This window comes from Eutrigla gurnardus (assembly GCF_963514095.1).
Source record: "Eutrigla gurnardus genome assembly, chromosome: 4".
NCBI lineage: Eukaryota > Metazoa > Chordata > Actinopteri > Perciformes > Triglidae > Eutrigla > Eutrigla gurnardus.
In genome coordinates, this window is record NC_139918.1 from 9,792,884 (window position 1) to 9,816,047 (window position 23,164).

A 23,164-nucleotide genomic window follows, 5' to 3' on the forward strand; every position below is an offset into this window, starting at 1 on the left:
GGTATCATCAACAAAAAACAAAAGTAACATTAAGCTTGATGCAAAATAGGACATTTCAGAATAATGTATGTATTGAATTAGAATTAGGGCCCGACCGATTATCGGCCGCACCGATATATCGGGCCGATATTTAACATTTTAGGGATATCGGTATCGGCCATACTTTCCATAAATTCCCACCGATAAGTTCATATAATTTTCACAACCAATTTTGCAGCCGTTTCGTTCTGAACGCGCCTTCCGCTCTTGCCACTTGGAATTCATGAGCCTTGCCAAGTTGCCTCGCCCGTCACAGCATCTGATTGGTTTGGCACACGGAATACAACCAATCAACACGCAAGGCTGCAAGCGGGGCGGGGTGCCTTCACGCTCCCTGTGACTCGTGAGCGGTTTCTAGACGGCCACGTGGGGCTAAGGACGGTGCTGCGTGCGGATACAACTTAAAGCAGAGAAAACACATTTCCTTCGAGGTAAGCAGTGTTTCCCCTACCATTGTACAGGCCTGGCGGGTCGCCAGGCCAAGGAGACCTGCCGCCAGGCCAAAAAAAATAAATCAATACTCCAAAAATAAGCCACCTATCAATTCATTCATAAATCAATAATCATTTACATTAGGAGCGCCTCCGCGCAGCACAGCAGACTTGCTCCGCAAGATGCGCGGCCGCAACAATCCTCGCCGCGCGCTCCCGCTACGTTTTTCGTGTACTTTACACGCTTGATGTTGTTCTGATGCCGTTCCGCCTCGTTAAACCACCACGATGTCGCTTTCTACTTTGAAAACACGGAGTTGACACTGTATTTTGATAAGCTGTTGCACTCTTTAGACTCGTGGTGTGAGCGGAACCGGACCGGTACCGGAACCGGACCGGTGCATTTATAAGAAAAATGCCGCTGTGTTTCTCCGTCCAAAATCCGCTTTCCTCGCGCTGCCTGCTCGCACAGATCCGCTCGTGCGCACATTCGCTGATGCAGGTCGAGTGTTTAATATAAATATATGCAGAGACGGCGCTCCTTCAAAACAACATCAAGCCATGCGTGTGTAGTATTAGGACGTGATGACGTTTGTACAACCGGGCATTTTTTATTTTTTACTTTAAGTAAACTACTTTTTTTCTTCTATTTATCGGTTGCACATATCGGTTATCGGCCTCCCATTTTCATAAATATCGGTATCGGTATCGGCCCTGAAAAAACCATATCGGTCGGGCCCTAATTAGAATGACTGATGTATTTGTATGTTCATTGTTTTAATGTTGCAGCCGGTAGTCATTTAATGACTGTATTTACTGCTGCTACTTCCTAATTTATTAGTTGATTATATGTTGTATGAAGGGAATACTTCACCCCTGTGATGATTGAAAACGTAAATGGGAGACGCGTTTCCCAAACTAGCGTTTTAAATGGAGTTTGTGAAGTAGTGAGCATACGGCTGGATAAATGTGACTTGGATGATACTGGAAGAGTTGTGTGAGTTTGCAGCCACGTTCTGATGTCGTGTTTCTGTCTTTAACTGAGGCCTGTGTTTACTTCAATTCAAGACCTTTTCCTCGTTCTTTGATTTTTTTTTTTTTTTTTTTTTTTTTTTTCTTCAAGAATTCGAAGGAACAACGGCTGAGTGAAATTCAATAGTGGCCATTATTGAATAATTATGGTATTCCTTCACTAATCTGCAAGGTAACTAAAGCTGTCAGATTAATGTAATATAATTCCCTCTTCAATGTTTCCAGGCCACGGCTGGCTGATAGTGACCCGGTGAAGGGACATCACACATCCATCCATCATCTACCACTTATCCTGTATTCAGGGTCGCGGGGGGGCTGGAGCCGATCCCAGCTGTCATTGGGCGAAGGCAGGGTACACCCTGGACAGGACGCCAGTCTATCGCAGGGCCGACATGTAGAGACAGACAACCATTCACGCTCACATTCACACCTACGGGACATTTAGAGTCATCAATGAACCTATCCCCATCCTGCATGTCTTTGGTCTGTGGGAGGAAGCCGGAGAACCCGGAGAGAACCCACGCTTACACGGGGAGAACATGCAAACTCCACACAGAAGGAACCGACCCGGGAATCGAACTGTGAGGTGACAGTGCTACCCACTACACCACCGTGCAGCCCCATATGATACATATCATATCAAATTGTTATTAAACAGGGCCAATAATAATGTGTAGTGCAGCCTATGGTGCCATGTATAACAGTACGTTGCCATTAAAATAACAATTGTTGACAGATTCATATTTTAATTCTATACTGGCGTTTCTACATCACAATTTCACAACATATTAAACAAACAGGAAGATTTATATTTTCTTATTATAGGTTGTATTCATGTTAATGTGTATTATTGCATATTTACATTTTTGGAAGATAAAAAGTTGGGGATCGTATAGTTTCAGGGACCCCCTGCAGTAACTCTGCTTGTTGAAGATCTCTGATCTTAGATGTAGTGGAGTAGAAGTATAAAGTAGCTGAAAATAGAAATACTCAAGTAAAATACTTTAAAATTGTACTTCAGTACAGCACTTGAGTAAATGTACACATTCCATCACTGCTCATTTGTCAGTTTTTTCAACTCAAAGTTGAAACCAATGCAGTCTAATAAAACAGTAAATCCTCCCTATGGGAAGGTTATGATGTTCATGATCACTTTGGCTGTAGTTTTGGGGTGTTTCTATTATTTTGTCCACTGCATGTGTATGAATAAGAAGAGGCTGAATAACAGAAAATAACTGCCAGAATACACAAAACAAATGTTGGAGCCAGAGAGTAACATAACACCACAGAGTTGGAGTCAGTTGTGTCCAATCAGCACCTGGGAGTCACCAAACAACGAGGGAGGGGGGAGGGAGGGGTTTCTATTTGTCAAGTACAGAGGCATTTTTATTTACATATGTAAAAGACACCATCTGGAGGACTGTAAACCTCCAACGCCCCGCCGAGCCACACTTGGCTGTGCTCCAGACTCCCAACAGTCAGGTCCGGGGTTGGATCCCATCGTTAATAGAAGGGAAGCCACTTGGTTTGTATACAAAGAGGGAGGCAGAGGTTCTCCAGCGGTTCCTCCTACGCCAGTTTTTAGGGGGAAGGCTGCCAAAGTGTCTCCCAGTTGAGCACACAGAGCCTGAGCCAAGTGTCAGACCTTTGGATGGACTTTTTTGGGCAGATGTCCTGCCACCAGCTTTGAGGATCGGCCAGTGCAGTTAAAGAAGACGTATTATGCTTCCTTTAGTAAAGCGGTGATGTCACCAAGTAATACATTTGCATAATATCTGCCTTGGCTGCTGGTTTGGCACGCCCTGAAACCAGACGACAACCTCTGCCTCTGAAACGTAAAGCCAACACTAACAGGCCTTAAACTTGCATTCTCTCCACATGCCATCAGGGGGCGACTCCTCTGGTTGCAAAAAGAAGTCTGATTGTATAGAAGCCAATGAGGAAATTACCCTACTTCTCACTTGATTTATTACCTCAGTAAACATCGTCACTACCGCAGCATCGATACCACGCTACCAATGCAAATAGCTGCTGAGAGTACTTTAACGCCTCGCTGTAAAGTTCACCTTGAATTAGTTATATAATGGATTATTATATAAGCGTGACATTTACATAAACATACTAGGCAGTTGACCAATCAGAGCAGACTGGGCTTTTTGGGAGGGAGGGACACCATTTCAGAGAGAGGGTGAGAAGATGGATTTTTAACTATAAATTGTTTTAACATGTTTAACACGTGTAACATGCATACTAAATCCTCTTTAAATGGATACTTTGAAGGCTGCATCATTACTTTGTGTACTCAGTGGCGGCAAGTGTCCACTACTTTTTGAGCAAAAGAGAAGACCACAGCCCCTTTTCTCTTTTTTCTCCGTTCATGAAACACAGATATCAAACATGAGCACCTTTCTTCTGCAAAGACAGCATTGTTTTATGAAGAAAAAGTATTTCCAGCAGTGACGTATACTTCTTGAAGAGATTCCTGTACTTCAGCTGCAGAACCTGACTCCAAGTTCACGTCGTGCTTCCCCGGTTTACTCGCTCCGTGTGGCACCAGTTTAAATGCCGTTTATTTACATTCTGGGGCGTTATCTGTGTGTTTAGCTGCGAGCTAGTCTCCTGCAAGCGTTTACGACTTCAAGGAGGATGAGGTGGGAATGTTGTATTGGCTTTCTTGTCCGTCTTCCAACGTGGTGGCGTGCGTGCGTCAGACTTTCCATGACAGTCGGCGTGCAGATACTCCAGCTGTTCAAAGCCTCTTGGCCTGCGCAAGCTGCCCAGGAAACAACTGGTATTGTTCAAGATATTTTGGCAGATTTTTTTGTAAAGTCCTGAACACACCATTGCAAGATGTTCCGCTACAATAGTCTTTTCATGCAGCGTGTGGTCTTGCTTTTGGAAGGTGCTCAGTGAAACGTCCACGTAGTGCTGCAACTAATCTGCCAGGCAGCTTTTCCTGGCTGGCGTCTTTGGATCAGCTCAGAAAGGTTTATCACCCCGACATACCGTGAGACAAGCAAGCAGCCAAACCTCCGAGCGCCTGGGCCTCGGCTCGGCATTGTTAGCATTCACGGCACAATGCTGGTCTTCTCCGTCTCGTCCGTCACAGCCAACGACGTTCTAATCTCCAAAGTGGTTTCAACCAGTTTAAGGAGGATTCCAGGGATAAGACGCAGAGACACAGATGGATTTCATCACTTGTACTCTTTCTGTGCAGATTCCTCTTGTGACCCGCAAGTGTTAAAAACCTGCTTCAGAGGTGTAGGACAGTAAGTCCAGCTTGATATCTGCATGGTGACCAGAGACAATAGAACCAAAGAACAATAACAATAACTGAATAACTAACTGTCAAATCCAGGCTGCAAGCTTATTCCAAAGGTTTTTTAAATGGATTGATTTAAAAAATAAAAGGTTTTAATGTATTATCCTTAGTTTATGTGGGGAGACTTTGATTCATGATTATCTTATTTCAGATTATTTGATTGTTTTTCCACTAAAAAGGAGGTTTCACTAAAAAACAATGTGCGTCTCATGTTGCAATAAAATATTTGATTCTTCACAGAGTTTTAAGCATATTTCAAGCACATTTTGGTGACGGGGATAATATCTTGAATCGCAATAATTTTGGCCTGGATTATCGTGACATGCAGGACCGTTGAACATTAGCTAGGTGTTCCTAACAAACTGGCTACTGTGTGTCTGTAAAAGCATATTTTACAATGTTTCTATTATGTTTCAATAGAGACTGTAAACACACAGAGAGAGAGAGCAGAAAGTGTGTCAGGATCTTGCTCGAGGACACTTCAGCAGGCATCACTGGTTGTTTATTTATCTTAATAATAGCCTAAAGAAACAGACGCACCATTCCCCAGATCACAAGCAACAATCCCTATGACCAAAACTCTTTTCATACTATGACTGCTATCAAAGACCTTTTTTTTTTAAGGCTGGCGGCGGCTGAGACCCGGGTGCAGCAACGTTGGAAGAAGAGTGTTTCCAGACAGCGATGGAGGAAGAGGAGGGAGGAGAGTCCACGGAAACAACCGACACACCTGTCCTAAAGGACCAAAGTGGTTTACAAAGCAACAGTGTTCACCTGCAGAGACGCAGGTGTTCAAGCAGGTGTTGAACACAGAGCCTCTATTCGTGACGCTACAGGTGGAGGTGGTGGTTTCAGTTTGGTTTCATTAGATCGCAGTGGCATCAAAGAGACTCAAGGCACTGAAAGATGAGTAAATAACAAGTGAGGAGGGTAAAGTGTTCGAGAGAGCACCGATGAGGCTGTTGCCAGGGTAGAAAAGCAAAACTGTAATCAAGCGGCCGTCGTTCGGCCACATCCATCAAGCGGCAGCTCCGCATCTCGTTCCTCTGCAGAGGATCTAATAAAGCTGTGCTGTTTAAACGGATTAAGAGCCTCATTGTCCGACTACTGTCTGTGCAAACCCAAAGCCCGACTCAGGGCACAGTTCACCCCCCTCCCCCTCGTTGGCTGGAGAAACTGTGTCACCCTCGGGATCATTAATTAAGAGCATTGTTCTCCAAGGAGACGCAACAGTTGGTTTAAATACAATGAGCAACAGAGCCGAGAGGACGTTTTTAAACTCAAACCTAAAAGACTTTGACCGTAAAAGAGGTTTTAAGAGTAACAATGTGGGTAAGGAGCAACAGAGAAAGGAGAATATTCATCACAGCGCCCGGGTGTCGAGGGATTAGATGGGGGCCGCGGGGTCGAAGCTGAAACTAACGCGAGCAGGATGGGGGAGAGGACACACATCATCTAAAAAGAAAAGTGTGTTTCCTCATCAGTCATTATTTTTCCCAGTGGGAGGGCACAGCAGTTTTTTATTTGCTCCCTTCACCCCTCCAGCCCTCCGCGGCACACGGCTTCAGCGGCAGGCGGGAAGTGGCAAGGAGGGGAGAAAACAGGCAAGAGAGGGACTGAAAGTGCCCGTCTGAGCAGCTTAATGATGCAATCTGCCAGAAACACCCCCCCGCCCCTTACCCACAAATCCCCCTCCCTCCCCGCTCCAGCGATGACATCACCTCAGTGAGAAGCAACATGGCAGAGAACAGTCGTATGTGGTCGTTGGAAAAAACTAAAAAATCCAACAGCAGTTACGTTACATCAAGCTGTCGCAACAGAGAGAGTTGTTTCCAAAATGAGTGACACACAGTGTGTTGTCATTCCCGAGAATATAATGTGGCGCCTCAACCCTAATTAAAACTCATCTAAAGGCCGTCGTGAGTTAGTTGTTAGTTGTTAGTAGTAACAGTGTAGTGTTGCCGGGTCCACAGCGCTGCGTTCACAAGCTGCCTTGGAGGACAGACGGGGTGTTAAATGCTCCCGTTGTGGCAGAGAGTGAACTCTCCCGGTCAGTCTAACAGGATTAACCTGACCTTACGTGGCCGAGCTCATCAGGTCTGCCGTCTGGAAGCCACCGACACACTTTCAGCACAAAAACAAAGACATTCTAAAACATATAAAAAGTAGCTATTTCATTAAATCTGATTGATTTCTCATCTCGTTTTCAAGTAACTAAAGTTAACGAGACGAGGTGAAACCTAGTATATGGCTGGACTGTGGTCAATGTGTTTAATAGGAGATCACATGACATGGGTGAGCTACACTTGAGTTAAAAACGTCACACTCAAAGATGTTTGATTTGAAAGATATTACAATGAAGCTAATGACAATCATTATAGTGATATGATGAGCCTACAAAACGGAAAAGCACCAAACAAAATAACATCTCTCTCCCTCGACTCAAACCGTCTTTACGACCTGCAGCCTGTCAGTCCGTCACCAGGGCAACACTGTTGTCGATGACGCATCACGTGATTTTCTCCCCGTTATTGTGCCGTTAGCGCTGCTGAATGTCATACTGTGATATTTCCCCGGTAATAGTCTGCAATTCACAAAGACTGGTTTCATACCAATGTTTCAGACGGACTAATAAATGTCACACAGTGCTTCATGAGCAACGCCCCTGGGTGACGTAGTAGCCTCCACCCCACTGACCAATGGAGCAAATTGATCAGTCACTTATAACTTACAATATGGAGCTACAACCCTCAACAAACACATTGATAATTGACTAAAAGTGTGACTAAAAATGAGTTGACCGGGTATCGGTACCCGCCCTGTATAAAGTAAGCCAGTGGGTCGGCGGTATCAGCAGTAATCATAGTAGGACATCTGTAGGAATCTGTATCGATGTACGTTTAGGGTTGTGATTTTTGGATCAATACCCCGTCCTAATAATAGTACTTCAATATCTAATACATATAACGATAACTCAAAACAGATTCATCGATAAGGAAAACAAACCGTATGACTGGTCGTAGGTTATGCACAGCATCACATTTTGATTAAAGAAGCAGCTGCCGATGAATGTATTCACGGAGCCACACACTCTCCAGGCTGGGAACTGTACGCTCAGCTCGTTCACTGTCGACTCTGCAGGAAAACACAACGTGGTTTTAGGACCAGCGCCCGGCCACTCGCTGAAGCCAATTAGGTGATTGTACATCAGAAGCTGGCGGGCTGTAAAACCAGGCTCTGAAATCTGACATTGATGGGAAGGGAGCAAATGAAAATGCTGATTGGGGGTCTTCTGATTGCCCTAATGGCAGATGGAGCGGCTGCATCCCATTACACTGAGCATCCAAAGACTTTCCTAATCGCCTGAGCAAGCACAAACGTCGTCTCCGTTCAGATGAGGGCGATAAGCACACTGAGTCGACATGTGGAGGAGAGCGCTGGGATCTGAAAGGTTGACTGCTTCTTTTCACGTCGGGGTAAAGATGACAGCAATTTCTGAAAATCATTTCAATCAAGTTATTTCTGTCTATAATTGAATCCTAAAAAAAAACTACAAGTGCAGTTTTTCAGTTAACACTTAAATGTTATTTTGTCAACCACCTTCTCGGCAATTAAGCCCGTTTTCAGACATGAAATCTGTCAACATGATGGCTTCACCTTTCTGTTGAAGTTTGCTCCATAAACTGAACTGATCTGAAACTTTCACACCTACTTTATTAAACAGATTTTGTTCAGAAAAAGTGAAGACTGATTCAAATGTCACAGCAGCATATAAACATTTAATAAATGGTTTATAACATGGCTGCTGTATGAACACAGCATGAATGACAATATAATGACACAGTTGTAATAAGATAAAATGTCTTCAAGTTATAATTGTTGACTTACAAATAGCCTTATGTGCACAAACAAGTACATTTATAACTATACGTTTTGGTGTGTTGAAATCTAGTTATTAAATGTTTATTAAGGTGAAGCGCTACAGGTGTCATGACTGGGTTTTTGTTGTTGACATTGTGGACATTTTTGTTAGTTTATTATTTAAATAAACCTTTTTAACTTAATTTGAGTCCATACCTCCTTCCATCATAGTACATCCATGACAACAGGTGTTTCATTCTAGAGATTTTTGTTTCTTTTCCTTACATAACTTGACTTCTTCCAGACTAGCGGAGAGAAAACATTGATTTTACTACTTTGTCTATTTGAGGCTGTAGATTTCTCCTAAATCCACCAAATGTTACCATTAGATAATGTCTAATTTGGATATTTAAGCATTGTCTTAATGTGAGTAATCAGCAGGGTAACTAATATCCATTAGTTCATTTTACTTTAAAATTTGTTTTTTCCTCATCTCCACTTCAGTATCATTTATCACTTTTATCCACCAACCCTTCAGTTTCATTCCTCTCTATATGAAAGCTGATATCTGAAGCTTTTTACAGAGGGCTTTGTTTTTCGGATTTATGGAGTGATGAAAAAAAAGAGCTCTATTTAAATTTGCCTCTGTAAAACTATTTGACTAATATGTCAACAAAATGTAACGGGAATTTTCAACCAATGTTTCTGTATTTAATGAGCCTCATTTGCATATTTAAACAGACGTATTAGAAAATGCATAATATAAAAAAAGATTGTCTCAATGTAAATAATCAACTGTGGATGGTTCGTGGTGACATGTAGTAGTTTATCCTCCCAACTGCTAAAAGTACAGTTAATCACTATTTAACTGTGGGGACAAATCAATACTGCATACTAGTGTCACGTTATTTTGCATGGCTAGTATCAATCTTTTATTATGGAAACTATTAATATTGCAAATACAAGTTATACCTTTGTGGTATTAATTGTTGTTTTGATGTGTTTGTGGTCGTGGGTTCACTCTGGTCCTAAACAGTTCAGTTGGAACAGCGTCGGTCCGTCTGCCTGCTTTGATCCTGTATTTAAAAATACAGGATCAAGGAATACATTTCTCTTTTCTGCAGGGATACTTTATCAAATCATCTTAAATGGAATTACCATAAATCAGATCATCTTATTGAAGATTATGTGATTGTTTTGCACTAAAAAAGGATGTTCACTAAAAGAAAAAGACGTGCAAAGCCATAAAATCATGTTTCTTAACAAAGTGATTTCAGTGGATGATGAGAATCGGGATGAGATAGTGATTTGCAGTTATTTTGGCAGGGATAATCGAGCCAGGAAATATAAATATCATCAGATGCTAACTTCAGATTAACATGAGGGTTGTTTGAAAAGCTTTAGACTTGGGTTTCATTCTAACTGCACTCAAAACAAATAACCTGATGGCGACTCCAAATAAAACCACAGCTTTCTTTATGGGGTTATTTTTTCTCAGAGCTTCTTCTTCACTGTCAGTTTTCCTGACAGGATGTCAACCTGCCCTCTGTCTTCCTGCAGAGAACTGACAACCTGAATGTTCAACCCGCTGACATTTCCAGCCCTCAGATTTGTTGTGCTGCGAGGCTGGCGGCGAGGCCAGATGAATATTTATGGCGCTTTATGCCTCCTGCGAGAAGCCACCCGGCTCTCAGAGAGGACGACAGCTGACCACCAACATGTGGACTGACTGGCTGCATGCTGTTGCTTATAGCTTGTCCTCATGGTGTGTTTAGACTTAAGACTTCAAACGCTTTGTTAATCCACTGAAGGTTGAGGAGTTTATGTTTGCATGAGCTGTAGCTGCTCAGAAATACCACACCCTCATCATATGATCCTATACTGACTGTATGTATTCACAATGGATCCATCAAATGTGTTGTTCTTCTTCATTTTAGTGCATTAACCTGCCAGATGACTTTCTTTCTTCAGACACAAACACAGCAAAGTGCTTCCAAAAGAAGAAGCTGATGATTTGCATTCAAAAAAAGTGTTGTGGATAAAGGCGGCGTTTCGGCCCTCTGGGGAATCCCATACAGCCGCCGTTTGGCAAAGAAAACACAACTTTATGCATTTCTTCCTCGAGTGGAAAGTTTTACATGTTCTTCTGTGTGCTGAGTGAGTTTTACCACCCTGAGGGGCTTTTCAAACCCTGTTTTGAAGAATCATATTGAGAAAATAACACTTTTTTCTCTCCCTCCTGAAGAAAACTTCAGAGCCCAGAGGAGGTTTTCAGCCGTCCACAGCAGCACGTTTGGTGTGTTTGTTCAGCTCCAGAGGCTGATGTCGCCTCGCTCACCTCAGCAGAGACTGTTTTTCTAAACAACAGCCGCCTGCAATAAAGCCGAAATGTCGGCGGATATTTCTCCTGCGGGAGTCAAGTGAGGACAGCGGTCGGATTTACGCGTAGCGGCTGCACGTCTGGAGTTCTGCATGCTCACGTTCGCTCGAGGGAGCCGGCAAAAGGACCCGAATATGAATTAATGGCCCTGCAGCGTGATAGAAGGCTCACTAAAGTAGAACAAGCCTCCCTCCATCCCCACAGGTCGTAATCTCCCAGGAAGGAGGAGAGGAAATAACATCTCTATGGCAACTGCCGATCTAAAAGGTGAGACGTTGCGATGCAGGAGAAGTAGCGACCGCAGGCTGCAGGACAGCGAGCACATGAACTCACGTTCATCCTTAACTTCTGTTTCCAGCCTGCAGTAGACTCAGCTTTGAATGTGCGACATTGCATTAGTCTGAGAAGGAAAGAACAAAAAACAATGAAGCAATGATTTATGTACCTGTGGCACTGGAATACCAGTAAATTAATGTCAAGATTTCAAAGCATCAGGGGCTGATGGGAAATGCGGTCTCACTTTGCAGCTTAGGGAGAACTAGCAAGATAAATTAGATACGACTTCCCTGCCGCTCGTGTTCTCCCGTTGATCCTCCGCAGGCCAAATATGGTCACTTCCTTCACTGGTTGCAAAAATTCCAAGATGGCGACAGCCAAAATGCCGAACTTAAGGCTTCGAAACCTCAGTCCACGAACCAATGGGTGACGTGTCGATGACTACGTCCACTTCTAGTATACAGTCTCAAGTGAGCACAGCGGAAATGTCTGGAATAAAGACTCACTTGGACGGGAGATTTGTGTGCACAAAACTACCGTAAGTACAGCAGGTGAACGCTGCAGCAGGAAGTCGGTCTGATGATGAATCATTTGACCTTTCTCAGTTCTCGGCTGCTGACTTGAGTACAATGTGATTATGATGACTCTGCTTCTTACCCGTTTATATTTTTCAGAATTGGGTATATTTTTGGGTTTGCACCAGTGAAATGTGTTATATTTGGGCTCCTCCTTTATACAGAACCTGCTACACATCAATTACATATATGAGAAGAGAACTATAATGTCTCTCTCTGCAGAAATCTGACCGACTTTCATTTAGTAGTAAATTCTATTTAACTGAATGGATTACATTTGACTTTTCTAGCATATTTGTCTTTTTTGTGAATATTATGCAACATCACAACGGTCATTTTCTACAGCAGTGGAATCATGGAAATAAATGTGTATATTTCTTTCCAAGTCTTCTTGATGGTGAGATTTTTGGATGAATGCTTGACATAAAGCAACTGTTTGAATTGTTTCCATCATATCAAGTTTGTCAAATTTAAACAAAGACAATAAAAATCGACAGAGAGAAACTCCATAGACAACAGTCTCTTGTTTTTAGCCCATAACTTGTAAGTGATTGGGTGTAATGTCACTGTAATGTCACTGTGTGAATACATTAAACTGTGAGGCAGGAGGCTTAGTGAGTTTGGCCTTTTACTAACAGCAAGAAATCCCTCAGTTCAGTTCAGTCTGAGAGAAGAAAAGGACATCTTTGTTGGCGTTTCTGTCGCAAGTAAATGAAAAATGAACTAAGTTGTTTGTTGAGAATCACAATGAAGGAGACTTTTGTCTCAACTGGGTATCTGAGTGTTTCTGTTATATAAGAGCACAAGGCAGAAGAACAATAACACGTGACAGGTCAGTGTGCATGAATATAAAATATACGGGGAATATCTTTGGGTTTGGGACTGTTGGTCAAACAAAAAGAGTCATTGTGATCTGCATTATTTCAGAATTTCTTGGGCATATTGATAATCGTTTGATGGAGAATACGATCTGATCCAACAGAGCAACATAATAACTGCAGTTTTCTACAATAACAGTCGCCATGGAAACACTATTTCCTGATATTTTACAGACAAAACAGTTAAATAAATTAATGATTTATCAGTAATGAAACAAATTAACTCCTGCAGAGCCCTCCGGAAATGGAGCTCAAACAAGTCCAAAAGCTTCATGCCTGAGATCAGCCAGAAACCGGGTGAACCGAGACGACACGCGGAGAGATGCATTCTGGGTACCAACCCTCACAGATGCAGGAGCCTGCAGGAGCTCATGACTTCACGGGCACAGCTACTCTCAGAGCAGAAAGCACAGCGTCGGTGGGCCAGAACAAGGCCGGTAAATCAGACACCGCTGGAGTCCTTTAACACACAGACTAATTATCAGAGCATGAACACTGAGAACTGTCAGGAAAGACAGACGGACGGAGGAGCGAGAGCTGTAAAATAACAGAGGAATCCTATCAAGCCCAGATGTGGCAACATTTCCCTTTATGTCACGATGAAACAATCATATTGAACGAAAACGATACGCCACTTCAAGCCTGTCTTCAAAACCGTTATTTATAAAACACTGGAGCCGTCACGCCGGAGCTGCACGCCACCGCACAATAAGGCTGCAAAATTAACTTATCGAACAATCGAAAAAACTATCCATTTGATAACCAGTTCATTGATTCAGACAAGATGGCGACGGCCAAAATGCTGAACACGAGGCTTCAAAACTGTAGTCAATGGCTGGCGTCACGGTGAATACGTCTCCTTATCTTCATTATATGATTAATTGATGATCAGTTTATATCCTGGCTGATACCTGATCCTCTTAAAGTAAAGCAACGTGTTTCACTGATCTTTGGGAGTCTGGAGGTCTGAATTAGATATTGTTAGGAAAAAGGAGGCCAAACCCTTCATTGATTACATTTAAACAAGATCACTTGATCAGTCGGGACACTCCGGGGAGAAATTAATAAATGATTTCAGCTGTGATTTTAGTATAAAGAGGATAAACAGTGATCAGTGAGCTGAGGTAGCCGGTTATATTATTGATGACATGCAGCACGCAGACAGGTAGCCAAGGTACGGTAGCCTGCATGTGTCAATCCACAATGCAAAAGCAATTTTTAAAAGCTTCTGTGGCGCGTTAAAGGAAATGAGACAAGTGGCGAGTTATCGGCCAGTCGTGGGGTTACACAGGGCATCGATTCTCAGAGCCGGGTCTGTGAAAAGGTTTCACATTCATTCAGTTTAATTATTCATTCCACAGTCGTATAGCTCACCATTACGAGGGCTATCCCAGACATTAGAAAATGTTCTACGTCCACTTCCTCTCAGAGGATCCATCGATTCGTTTCTGTCATGGACGGACCTGTACATTTCTGCACAAAGACTCACACAGAAGCAGCTTTACGTCTGGTGTTTACCGGAGCTGTGCTTGGAATAATTGATGAAAAAAGCCTAACAACCCCTTGTGGACTAGCCTAAGAGGAGGCAGCCCTGTAGATGACATTCTCATCTAATACTGTGGGACTCTCAGGCCGTCTGGACTCACTCACCACTTGCCAGTCTCCACGTTTGGTGATACAATGCAGCCACGAGACAGAAGGCACCGCTCACATTTATCTCAAGCCGAGCCACTCACTGTAACCAACAAGTTGCTCTGAGGGTGGTCTTTGGGGCATTCTGGGAAATGTAGTAGCTCGCTCAATTGAGTAGAAAGAAGATCAGAGAAAGCCAAAGCAACCAGGAAAACGGTGAGCGAATCTCTAACCAGCACTGACTTGACCCTCCTTTATTGTTCCCGGTGAGAGGTGCCCTTGAGCAAGGCAGTGATCCCCCAGCTGCTTGAGTGGAGCTGCTCGCTGGCCAAAGAGGTCAGAGTGGAGTTATTTCAAGTCAACATCAGAGCTTGAAATAGCTGTTGGAATGCACCGAGGTATCCAATTAGTTTATTGTTCCTTCACATAATAAAGAGGTGACATTTCACACTTCTAGTTCAGTTTTGTGAAAGAAGCGGTTTCAAACCCGCAGTGAGGAGGTTTTGTTCCACCTCCAGACGTCGGGTTCAGCATGGACCTCCAGGCGGGAGCTGGATGGAAGAGTTAAATGCCTTGCTCAACAGCTCCTCAACCGGACTCGTGGCCCCTTGTGACGCTGTAGTGACACCTGACTGTTCACAATGTCGTTCTCTGCCGCCGTTTGGCCTCCCTGCCCTGCGGCGAGGGGCTCCGGAGGAGGAAGGGATGATGCATGGAAATCTAAAAATTAGGTCAAAGTCTGCGGGATGCAGGGGGAAGCTTTACATCGGCTGCCGGCGTGCATTTACAGCAGCAGCTAAGCATGTAAATAATGCACCGGGGCATCTGACCCCATTTCCCCCAGACGCACTGGTTTACATTGGAGAACACTGAGCTGGCTGGGGTTTTTCTTTTTTTTAACAAAAGAAAACAGGAATGCGTGTCACCTTTTCCCCTCATCCTTCCCTCCCTGTTCTCTCTGCTCAGATCCCGATGAAACCTGCAATTGCAGCAGCAGTGGAAACATTAAAATGCAATGTGTGCATTTGCAGTCAGCTGTTAAAATATCTCTCTCTCTCTCTCTGCCTTGCCTTTCTTTCTCCATACATGGCTGAGCTCTGAGAAAGCCACCAGACTCCATGAGAAACAGGGAAAACAGGCGGCTGAAATATGACACGATGATACTCTCCAGGCTGAGAGTGAGTCTGCAGCAATGTGACATATCAATCTGAAGAAGAGGAGGAGGAGGAGGAGGAGGAGCAGGAGGAGGGAGGGGGTGCAGCTAATGAGAAAATCAATACCATGGCTGCTTGCAAAAGAAGCCAATATATGCTCTGGTGTTATGGAAAGAATGTGGAATATAATGGAAATCATTCATCCCCTCCGAACGCTGCCTGGCTGCAGTGTGTCATGTGAAAACTGTGTCTGCTAACAGCTGCACGCTCGGGGCACATAATCTAAGCAGCATGCTGGACGGGATTTTCCAATATGACATAAGAAGACAACAACTGCTTATTGACGAACCCAAAAACATCAATCTCGGTGGCATTCCTCTGACATGCCCACTGGGAGCTGTGATGCCCTTCTGTTGAGACTTTTAAGTGTACTTTAAGGTTTCTCTGCTGTGATGGAGTCAACACTGATCAACAAACAGATATTCTAATAGCAACTTGGATCAATGAATCCATAGAAAAGGATAGTCTTTAATACCATGAATAATACAGCTTTAACACTAGTTTCCTAGTTGTTTGCTCGTGGGATTGTATCTATGGTATTTCTACAATATGCCTGGTGCTCACTAAATACTCTTTGTTACGTTTCTGTGGAAACTTTATGATATTTCTGAGTACTTTTTTGATATTTGTATATCCATGTAGAAGGCGTTGATGCTATATCCGTACTGTGACATGTCACAAGAATAAAACAGTCCTTAAAAAGCATGCAAACTGTGTGTCCACTTCACTGCCACACCAGCAACACACACCACAAGCCCTGCATCCAGACCACAGCCGTCATTGTGGCAACATGTGTGTTCAATAAATATGAGAATACGGACTTGAACTTGCGCCAGTTGGAGCTCAACACTTTCCCCCCTGGCCGCTCTAACTCCGGTCCGTCGCCTTGCAGAGACCGAGCAGCAGCGACGCAAACACCCCGCGGAGCAGCGGAGGAGCCCGGGCAGAGCCGCCCGGAGCTCAGCGGTAAAATGCAAGTACTCACCCTCGGATAACTCCAGCTCCAGCTCGGCCAGTCTGGCCCGCACCTCCGCAGGAAGCGGCACCGGGTCCCGGTCCGCCATTCCGCCGTTAGAAAGCGACTTAAATCGCTGTGTTTCCGTCTCTTTCTCCCTCTTTCCTCTCTCCAGGCTTCTCCTCAAACCCCAGAATATCCAAAGTCAGGCACACTGAGTCTCTGCGTGTCGCTCTCTGTGCGGCAGCAGCGCTGTTAGCCCTCCGCACACCAACGTCAAGCTACACCAAACATGGCGGCGCTGCTTCCGGAGATTTATTTAAAAAAATAAATATATATATTTATATATTTCTGATTCACGCTCAAAAATCGGTGTTACTACTGTAAATCAGCAATGGAATATTTTAAAGTACATCTACTGGAGTACTGTACAATAATTTTAAATTGGACGTATTTGTACCTTGCTTGAGTATTTCTGTTATACTATTTTACACGTTCTACTTCTACTCATTATAGATATATGCACTATAGGTAAAATTGTACTATATATACATTTTATATAATATACATTATAATAAAATATACATTAAAGAGATAGATGAGATAGAGATAGATGCTTTTTTTCGTACATTTTGCCTCCCCTTCCCGTCCAGTGAAAACCACGTATCTCCTGTTGTTTTTATGTTGACTGTTTGTGATCATTTGAAGGAGGCTTTTTGTGTTGAGAAAAATCTTCTTGAGCTACAAAAAATATTAAAAAAGCCTCTTGGATCAGCTGGAAAATAGTTTAAAAAAAATGTGAAAAATATGCAACATACACATTAATGCAGCAGTGATATTAATCCAGACACATCCGATATAATAGTTAAACGTTTTACTGCACCATCAATTCTTAAGTACGTAAGGTACCTTTGTTGATAATAGTTGCGCATTTTAACTGAAGTTTTGAATGCATGACATTATTCATACTTTAGTATTCGTATTAGTATTTTAACAGTGTGGAATTACTTTTAGGATGATAAAGGATTTGAATGCTTATCGTAATATAGGCCTACATTTCTACAAATTCTCGTCTGCCTCATTCACTCGCCAAACCGCTATTATGCTTTTATTTTGAAGGTAATATCACCCATCTTCCTGTGTAACGCTTGGTGATTGTTTGTGACTTCACGTACCTCACAGGTAGAATTGTACTGTAGGTGATTTGAGACGGATTGAAAACATCAATAACGGAACATTATTTATTTTTCATCGATTTGAGATAACGTTGTTTTTTCTGTTCTGAGGGGAAAATACATTTCGTTTAATAAAATAACCGTCAGAGGGCGCTATCTATCTATCTATCTATCTAATATAATTTTAAAAAACATCAAAACCAAAAAGTAACTGTGTAATTTTATTTACACATTAAAAAAAAAGTCACAAGTGATTATTTTTGGTCTTTTTAAGCACTAAAAAATGAACTTCACAAAATAAGTCAGATATTTAATTGGAAATACAGTTTTTCTCAGTGGCTTTGGTGCTTTTCTCACATCACTATTAACATTTGCACAGCATTTCTCAAAACAATCAGTGCAAACTGCAAAACCTAGTGGATAACCTGCAAAAGCACAACACCTGCTCAAAATGGATAGCCCATTCCTCCAAAGCAAGTATTCATGTCAGTGAAACTGCCAGTGTCATCAAATGAGAAGTCTTGACACAATAGTTTATGAGCAAGATATTCAAATGGCTTTGTCATGTTTTCATTATGACAGTTTATTCTCTCAGTGTTTTCCAATGCAAAAAAAGGTCAGAACTCGGAGACACTACCTGAAAATGCTCAAGACAGCAGTATACACTACTTGTACAGCCATTTGAAAACTACAGTAAAGTTAAACATTGCTGTAGTTAGGGGAGTAAGTACAAGCCAAACGTTTCACATGTTTACTGCATATGGTCTTTGCAATTCTACAGCATTGTGCAAAAGAAAAATACACTACAGTCACTTATTTAGAACAAACATAAGAAACACCCTTTTGGTAGAGCTTCAATTCACAGTTCTTCCAACATTTGGTTGCACCCTCCGACCAGCCTCAGCCATTGTGAGGCCGCGATTGACAACATGGTCCACAAGTGTAGCCCTCATTTCATTAGGAATCTGTCTATGTATTTGGCCTCTTCTCCCTCTTCCCCTGTTTTGTAGAAATGGTCCACACTATGTCCTGCTCGGTTCATATATATATGAACCGCGTATACGCTTGCCAAGTGAGGGTTCATGGGATTCATCCCTGAGTGACTGTGAACAAGTGGCTCGTCATTGATTACAACTAATACTTCACACACCTCCTCGTGAGTGAAAGCTGAAGTTCACCTGAGAGCAACTGTTCAATTTAGGAGACATTTCCAGGAAAAAATGATAAAGAAAGGTATACAATTTGCTTGACAGAATTTGATAACTAGTTCAACAATTTTGCATGTAATGACTCAAGCAATGAAATGAAGACTATTAGTTTTATTGGGAACGACTATTCAGCATCCATAAGTACAGTTCATTTTGACTGACATGACATAAGCAAATGATAATGTTATAAAACAGGAGAGAATTGTATGAAAGCAACTGATACATGTCCAAAAGCATTTGCAATTTGTTCAAAGGAAGGAGAAATTGCTACTATGATGTGCACAAATGACTAAATGTTGTGGAGGTTGAACTATAGTTATGAGAATTTTCATTCTGATCTGAGAAAAGCACCAAAGCAACTGAGAAAAACTGTATACGCTTGCCAAGTGAGGGTTCATGGGATTCATCCCTGAGTGACTGTGAACAAGTGGCTCGTCATCGATTAAAACTAATACTTCACACACCTCCTCGTGAGTGAACGCTGAAGTTCACCTGAGAGTAACTGTTCAATTTAGGAGACATTTCCAGGAAAAAATGATAAAGAAAGGTATACAATTTGATAAGTAATTCCACAATTTTGTACGTAATGACTTGAGCAATGAAATGAAGACTATTCGTTTTATTGGGAAAGACTATTCAGCATCCATAAGTATAGTTCATTTTGACTGACATGACATAAGCAAATGATAATGTTATAAAACAGCAGAGAATTATATGAAAGCAACTGATACATGTCCAAAAGCATTTGCAATTTTTTCAAAGGAAGGAGAAATTGCTACTATGATGTGCACAAATGACTAAATGTTGTGGAGGTTGAACTAATAGTTATGAGAATTTTCATTCTGATCTGAGAAAAGCACCAAAGCAGCAAAGATGTGTCTTTCCCAGCAGAAAGAAAGGTGGAATGGGAACACACTCTGTTTCAACAAAGATGGACGTTGTAGTATTTTGTTGTGGAGTTGAGTGGAAATACTACGTGTCTGCCATGTAAGGAAAAAGTGGCGGTTCTAAAGGAATACCACCTCAAACGTCATCACTGGTGTAAACACGGAGAGCAGGATGAGAAGGAGAATGGAGAGGAGAATGATGACGTGGCCCTTCTATCAGATGACAACACCATTAGCGGCCCTAAGACCATTTGAGTTTGAGAGCCCTGCTATAAGGGCATCATATGTCCCAAAAATAAAAACAGCCCTGTTTTCATCCTTGTGACGATGCATCTTCCAGCTGATCCAAGACGTTTTTCAAAGAGATTATTTAACTGAATAAGAATTTTCTCAACACATAAAGGAAACACATCATTCTTCGATTTATCACAATGATTCACCATCAACATATCTGGAGATTACCTAATTTCTGTTTCCAGTGGTGGGATGTAACTAAGTAGATGAAATACAACAAGTTGATATTTGCATCTGAAATGTCATACGTCAGGTGGAACAGTGTAAATAAAAAAAAATCCAAGCAAAAAAGTAACTGATTTATTCTTGTTGTAGTTATAAAACAAAAATCATCTTTAAGGGCTGACATGTACAGACAGACAGGTAACCAGTCTATCACAGGGCTGACATGTAGAGACAGACAGGTAACCAGTCTATCACAGGGCCAACATGTAGAGACAGACAGGTAACCAGTCTATCACAGGGCCAACATGTAGAGACAGACAGGTAACCAGTCTATCACAGGGCTGACATGTAGAGACAGACAGGTAACCAGTCTATCACAGGGCTGACATGTAAGGACAGACAGGTAACCAGTCTATCACAGGGAGACATGTAGAGACAGACAGGTAACCAGTCTATCACAGGACTGACATGTAGAGACAGACAGGTAACCAGTCTATCACAGGGCTGACGTAGAGACAGACAGGTAACCAGTCTATCACAGGGAGACATGTAGAGACAGACAGGTAATCAGTCTATCACAGGGCTGACATGTAGAGACAGACAGGTAACCAGTCTATCACAGGGCCGACATGTAGAGACAGACAGGTAACCAGTCTATCACAGGGCTGACATGTAGAGACAGACAGGTAACCAGTCTATCACAGGGCCGACATGTAGAGACAGACAGGTAACCAGTCTATCACAGGGCTGACATGTAGAGACAGACAGGTAACCAGTCTATCACAGGGCCGAAATGTAGAGACAGACAGGTAACCAGTCTATCACAGGGCTGACATGTAGAGACAGACAGGTAACCAGTCTATCACAGGGCTGACATGTAGAGACAGACAGGTAACCAGTCTATCACAGGGCCGACATGTAGAGACAGACAGGTATCCAGTCTATCACAGGGCCGACATGTAGAGACAGACAGGTAACCAGCCAATGACAGGGCCGACATGTAGAGACAGACAGGTAACCAGTCTATCACAGGGCTGACATGTAGAGACAGACAGGTCCCCATCGTGCATGTCTTTGGACTGTGGGAGGAAATCGGAGAACCCGGAGAGAACCCACGCTTACACGGGAAGAACATTCAAACTCCACACAGAAGGAACCTGAACCAGGAATCAAACCCAGGAACCTCTCGCTGTGAGGCTTGTGAGTACTTAAATGTTAAGGCCCTGACACATCAAGACGGTTATCGGCCGTCAGACAGTCTGCCATCGTCGGGGACATGAGTCTGTTCTGTGTGTTCTGTGCTATCGGCCATCTTCAAAGCCGTCAGCATTATTTTCAGCCGATTCCACATGTCGAATCAGCCACGACCAAGTGGTTCAGTCTGACCAATCTGAGTGGTGGAGTGCTCGCCCTTGACTAGCGAATCAGTGAATGAGAAGACCGGATGTTACAATGGTAAACAAACCAGATCAAGCGCAGTCGATGGCATAACATCATCATCATCATCACCATCATCGTCATCAGGACAGTGCTGATGAAGAAGGAGCATGCAGCATCCTCTGTGATGACCCTGCATAGAAGGACCTTGCGGGCGGCTGCCCAGATGCGGTGGCAACGCCGGACCATGCCGTGAGCTGACGGGACAGTGATCTCCTTTTCTGCCTCAGAAAAAACAGGAGGCTGTTAACCGAAGACGCACTGGAATGGTGACATACAGGTGGCTGAGGTGGGGAGGGTGTTGTCGTCTTGTGACTCTTTGTCATAGACAAGAAAGCTGGTCGTGCTTAGTTGTCTTTTTGCTGTGCGCAACAGGGGCCGGGGCAGGCCTGAGTAACGTTCCTGGGTCCCCGCAAGCTTCATTGTGGATTTTGACCTTATTTCTGACTTCCACAACAGTCACCCTCAGATGCCTGGTGCGTCAGGAGCCGTCCCTAGAGGGAGGGGTACTGTCATAGCCAAGAAAGCTGGCTGTGCTTAGTTGTCTTGTGTCAATGTTGTCTCATGGTTTCCTGTTTTATTTTGAAAATTCGTCTCCCTTCTTGTTTCAGGTAACTTGTCTTCCCCTCCCTGATTGTTTTCACCTTGTTCCCCATTACAGTGTGTATATCTGGTCTGCGTCTCCCTTTGTCTGTGCCAGTTGATCTTGTCTTGAGTACCAGAGAACCAGCTCCGTACCTCCATTCTGCCATAGATTGGTGATCTTTGTTCCGTGCCCATGTCCCGTCAGGTTTTGAATTTACTTTCATACTTTGTCACGCCCTTGCTTTTGTTTGTAGATTTTTCCCTCAATAGAGTGGTTTTGTTTATTAGCTATTGCAGTGTTTTTCCTCCTAGTGAGTGATTTTCTGTTGGACTTTCCTGAATAAAGATTGGTTTATTTGTTAAGTTGGTCTCCTGAGTTGTGCATTTGGGTTCAAGTCCTTGTTTAGTCGTGACAGAACGAACTGGCCAGTATGAACCCGGCCATTCGATCCCAAGGCGCCCGCCTCAACCAGCAGGAGGAGCGGATGCCCTCTCTACATCATGGAGTGAAGGAGCTGGCAAACTGTCAGGAGCTGCCATGACCACCCATGTGAACCTCCTGTCAGCCCAGGTACAAGAAATCCACTCTCTCCTCGCAAGGAATCCCTCCTCTTCAGCCACAGAAGCCACACCATCTCCAGCGGCTGCTGGAGCATTGGCGGTCCTGGTTTCCCCCGCCACAGCCCTTCCCCTGTCTGCACCAGAGAAGTTTTCCGGTGAGTCGGGAAAATGCTGTGCGTTCATTGTGGACTGTGAAATGCATTATGAATTCCGGCCATCAGCCTTTTCCACAGAATGGTCCAAGGTGGCATTCATGG

The 23,164-nt window shown here is 43.2% G+C and overlaps 1 protein-coding gene across 1 annotated transcript in view; it reads right to left on the bottom strand.

The window, feature by feature from the left end:
• The window catches only part of LOC311012487 (disco-interacting protein 2 homolog C-like), a 181,943-nt gene extending 165,100 nt beyond the window's left edge, over positions 1 to 16,843 (bottom strand). The window contains exon 1 of the mRNA XM_084007948.1: positions 16,626 to 16,843. Within this exon, the coding sequence (XP_083864074.1) occupies positions 16,626 to 16,704 (79 nt within the window). The 5' untranslated portion in view covers positions 16,705 to 16,843. The remainder of the gene's footprint in view (positions 1 to 16,625) is intronic.
• Between the last annotated feature and the right edge of the window lie 6,321 nt (positions 16,844 to 23,164).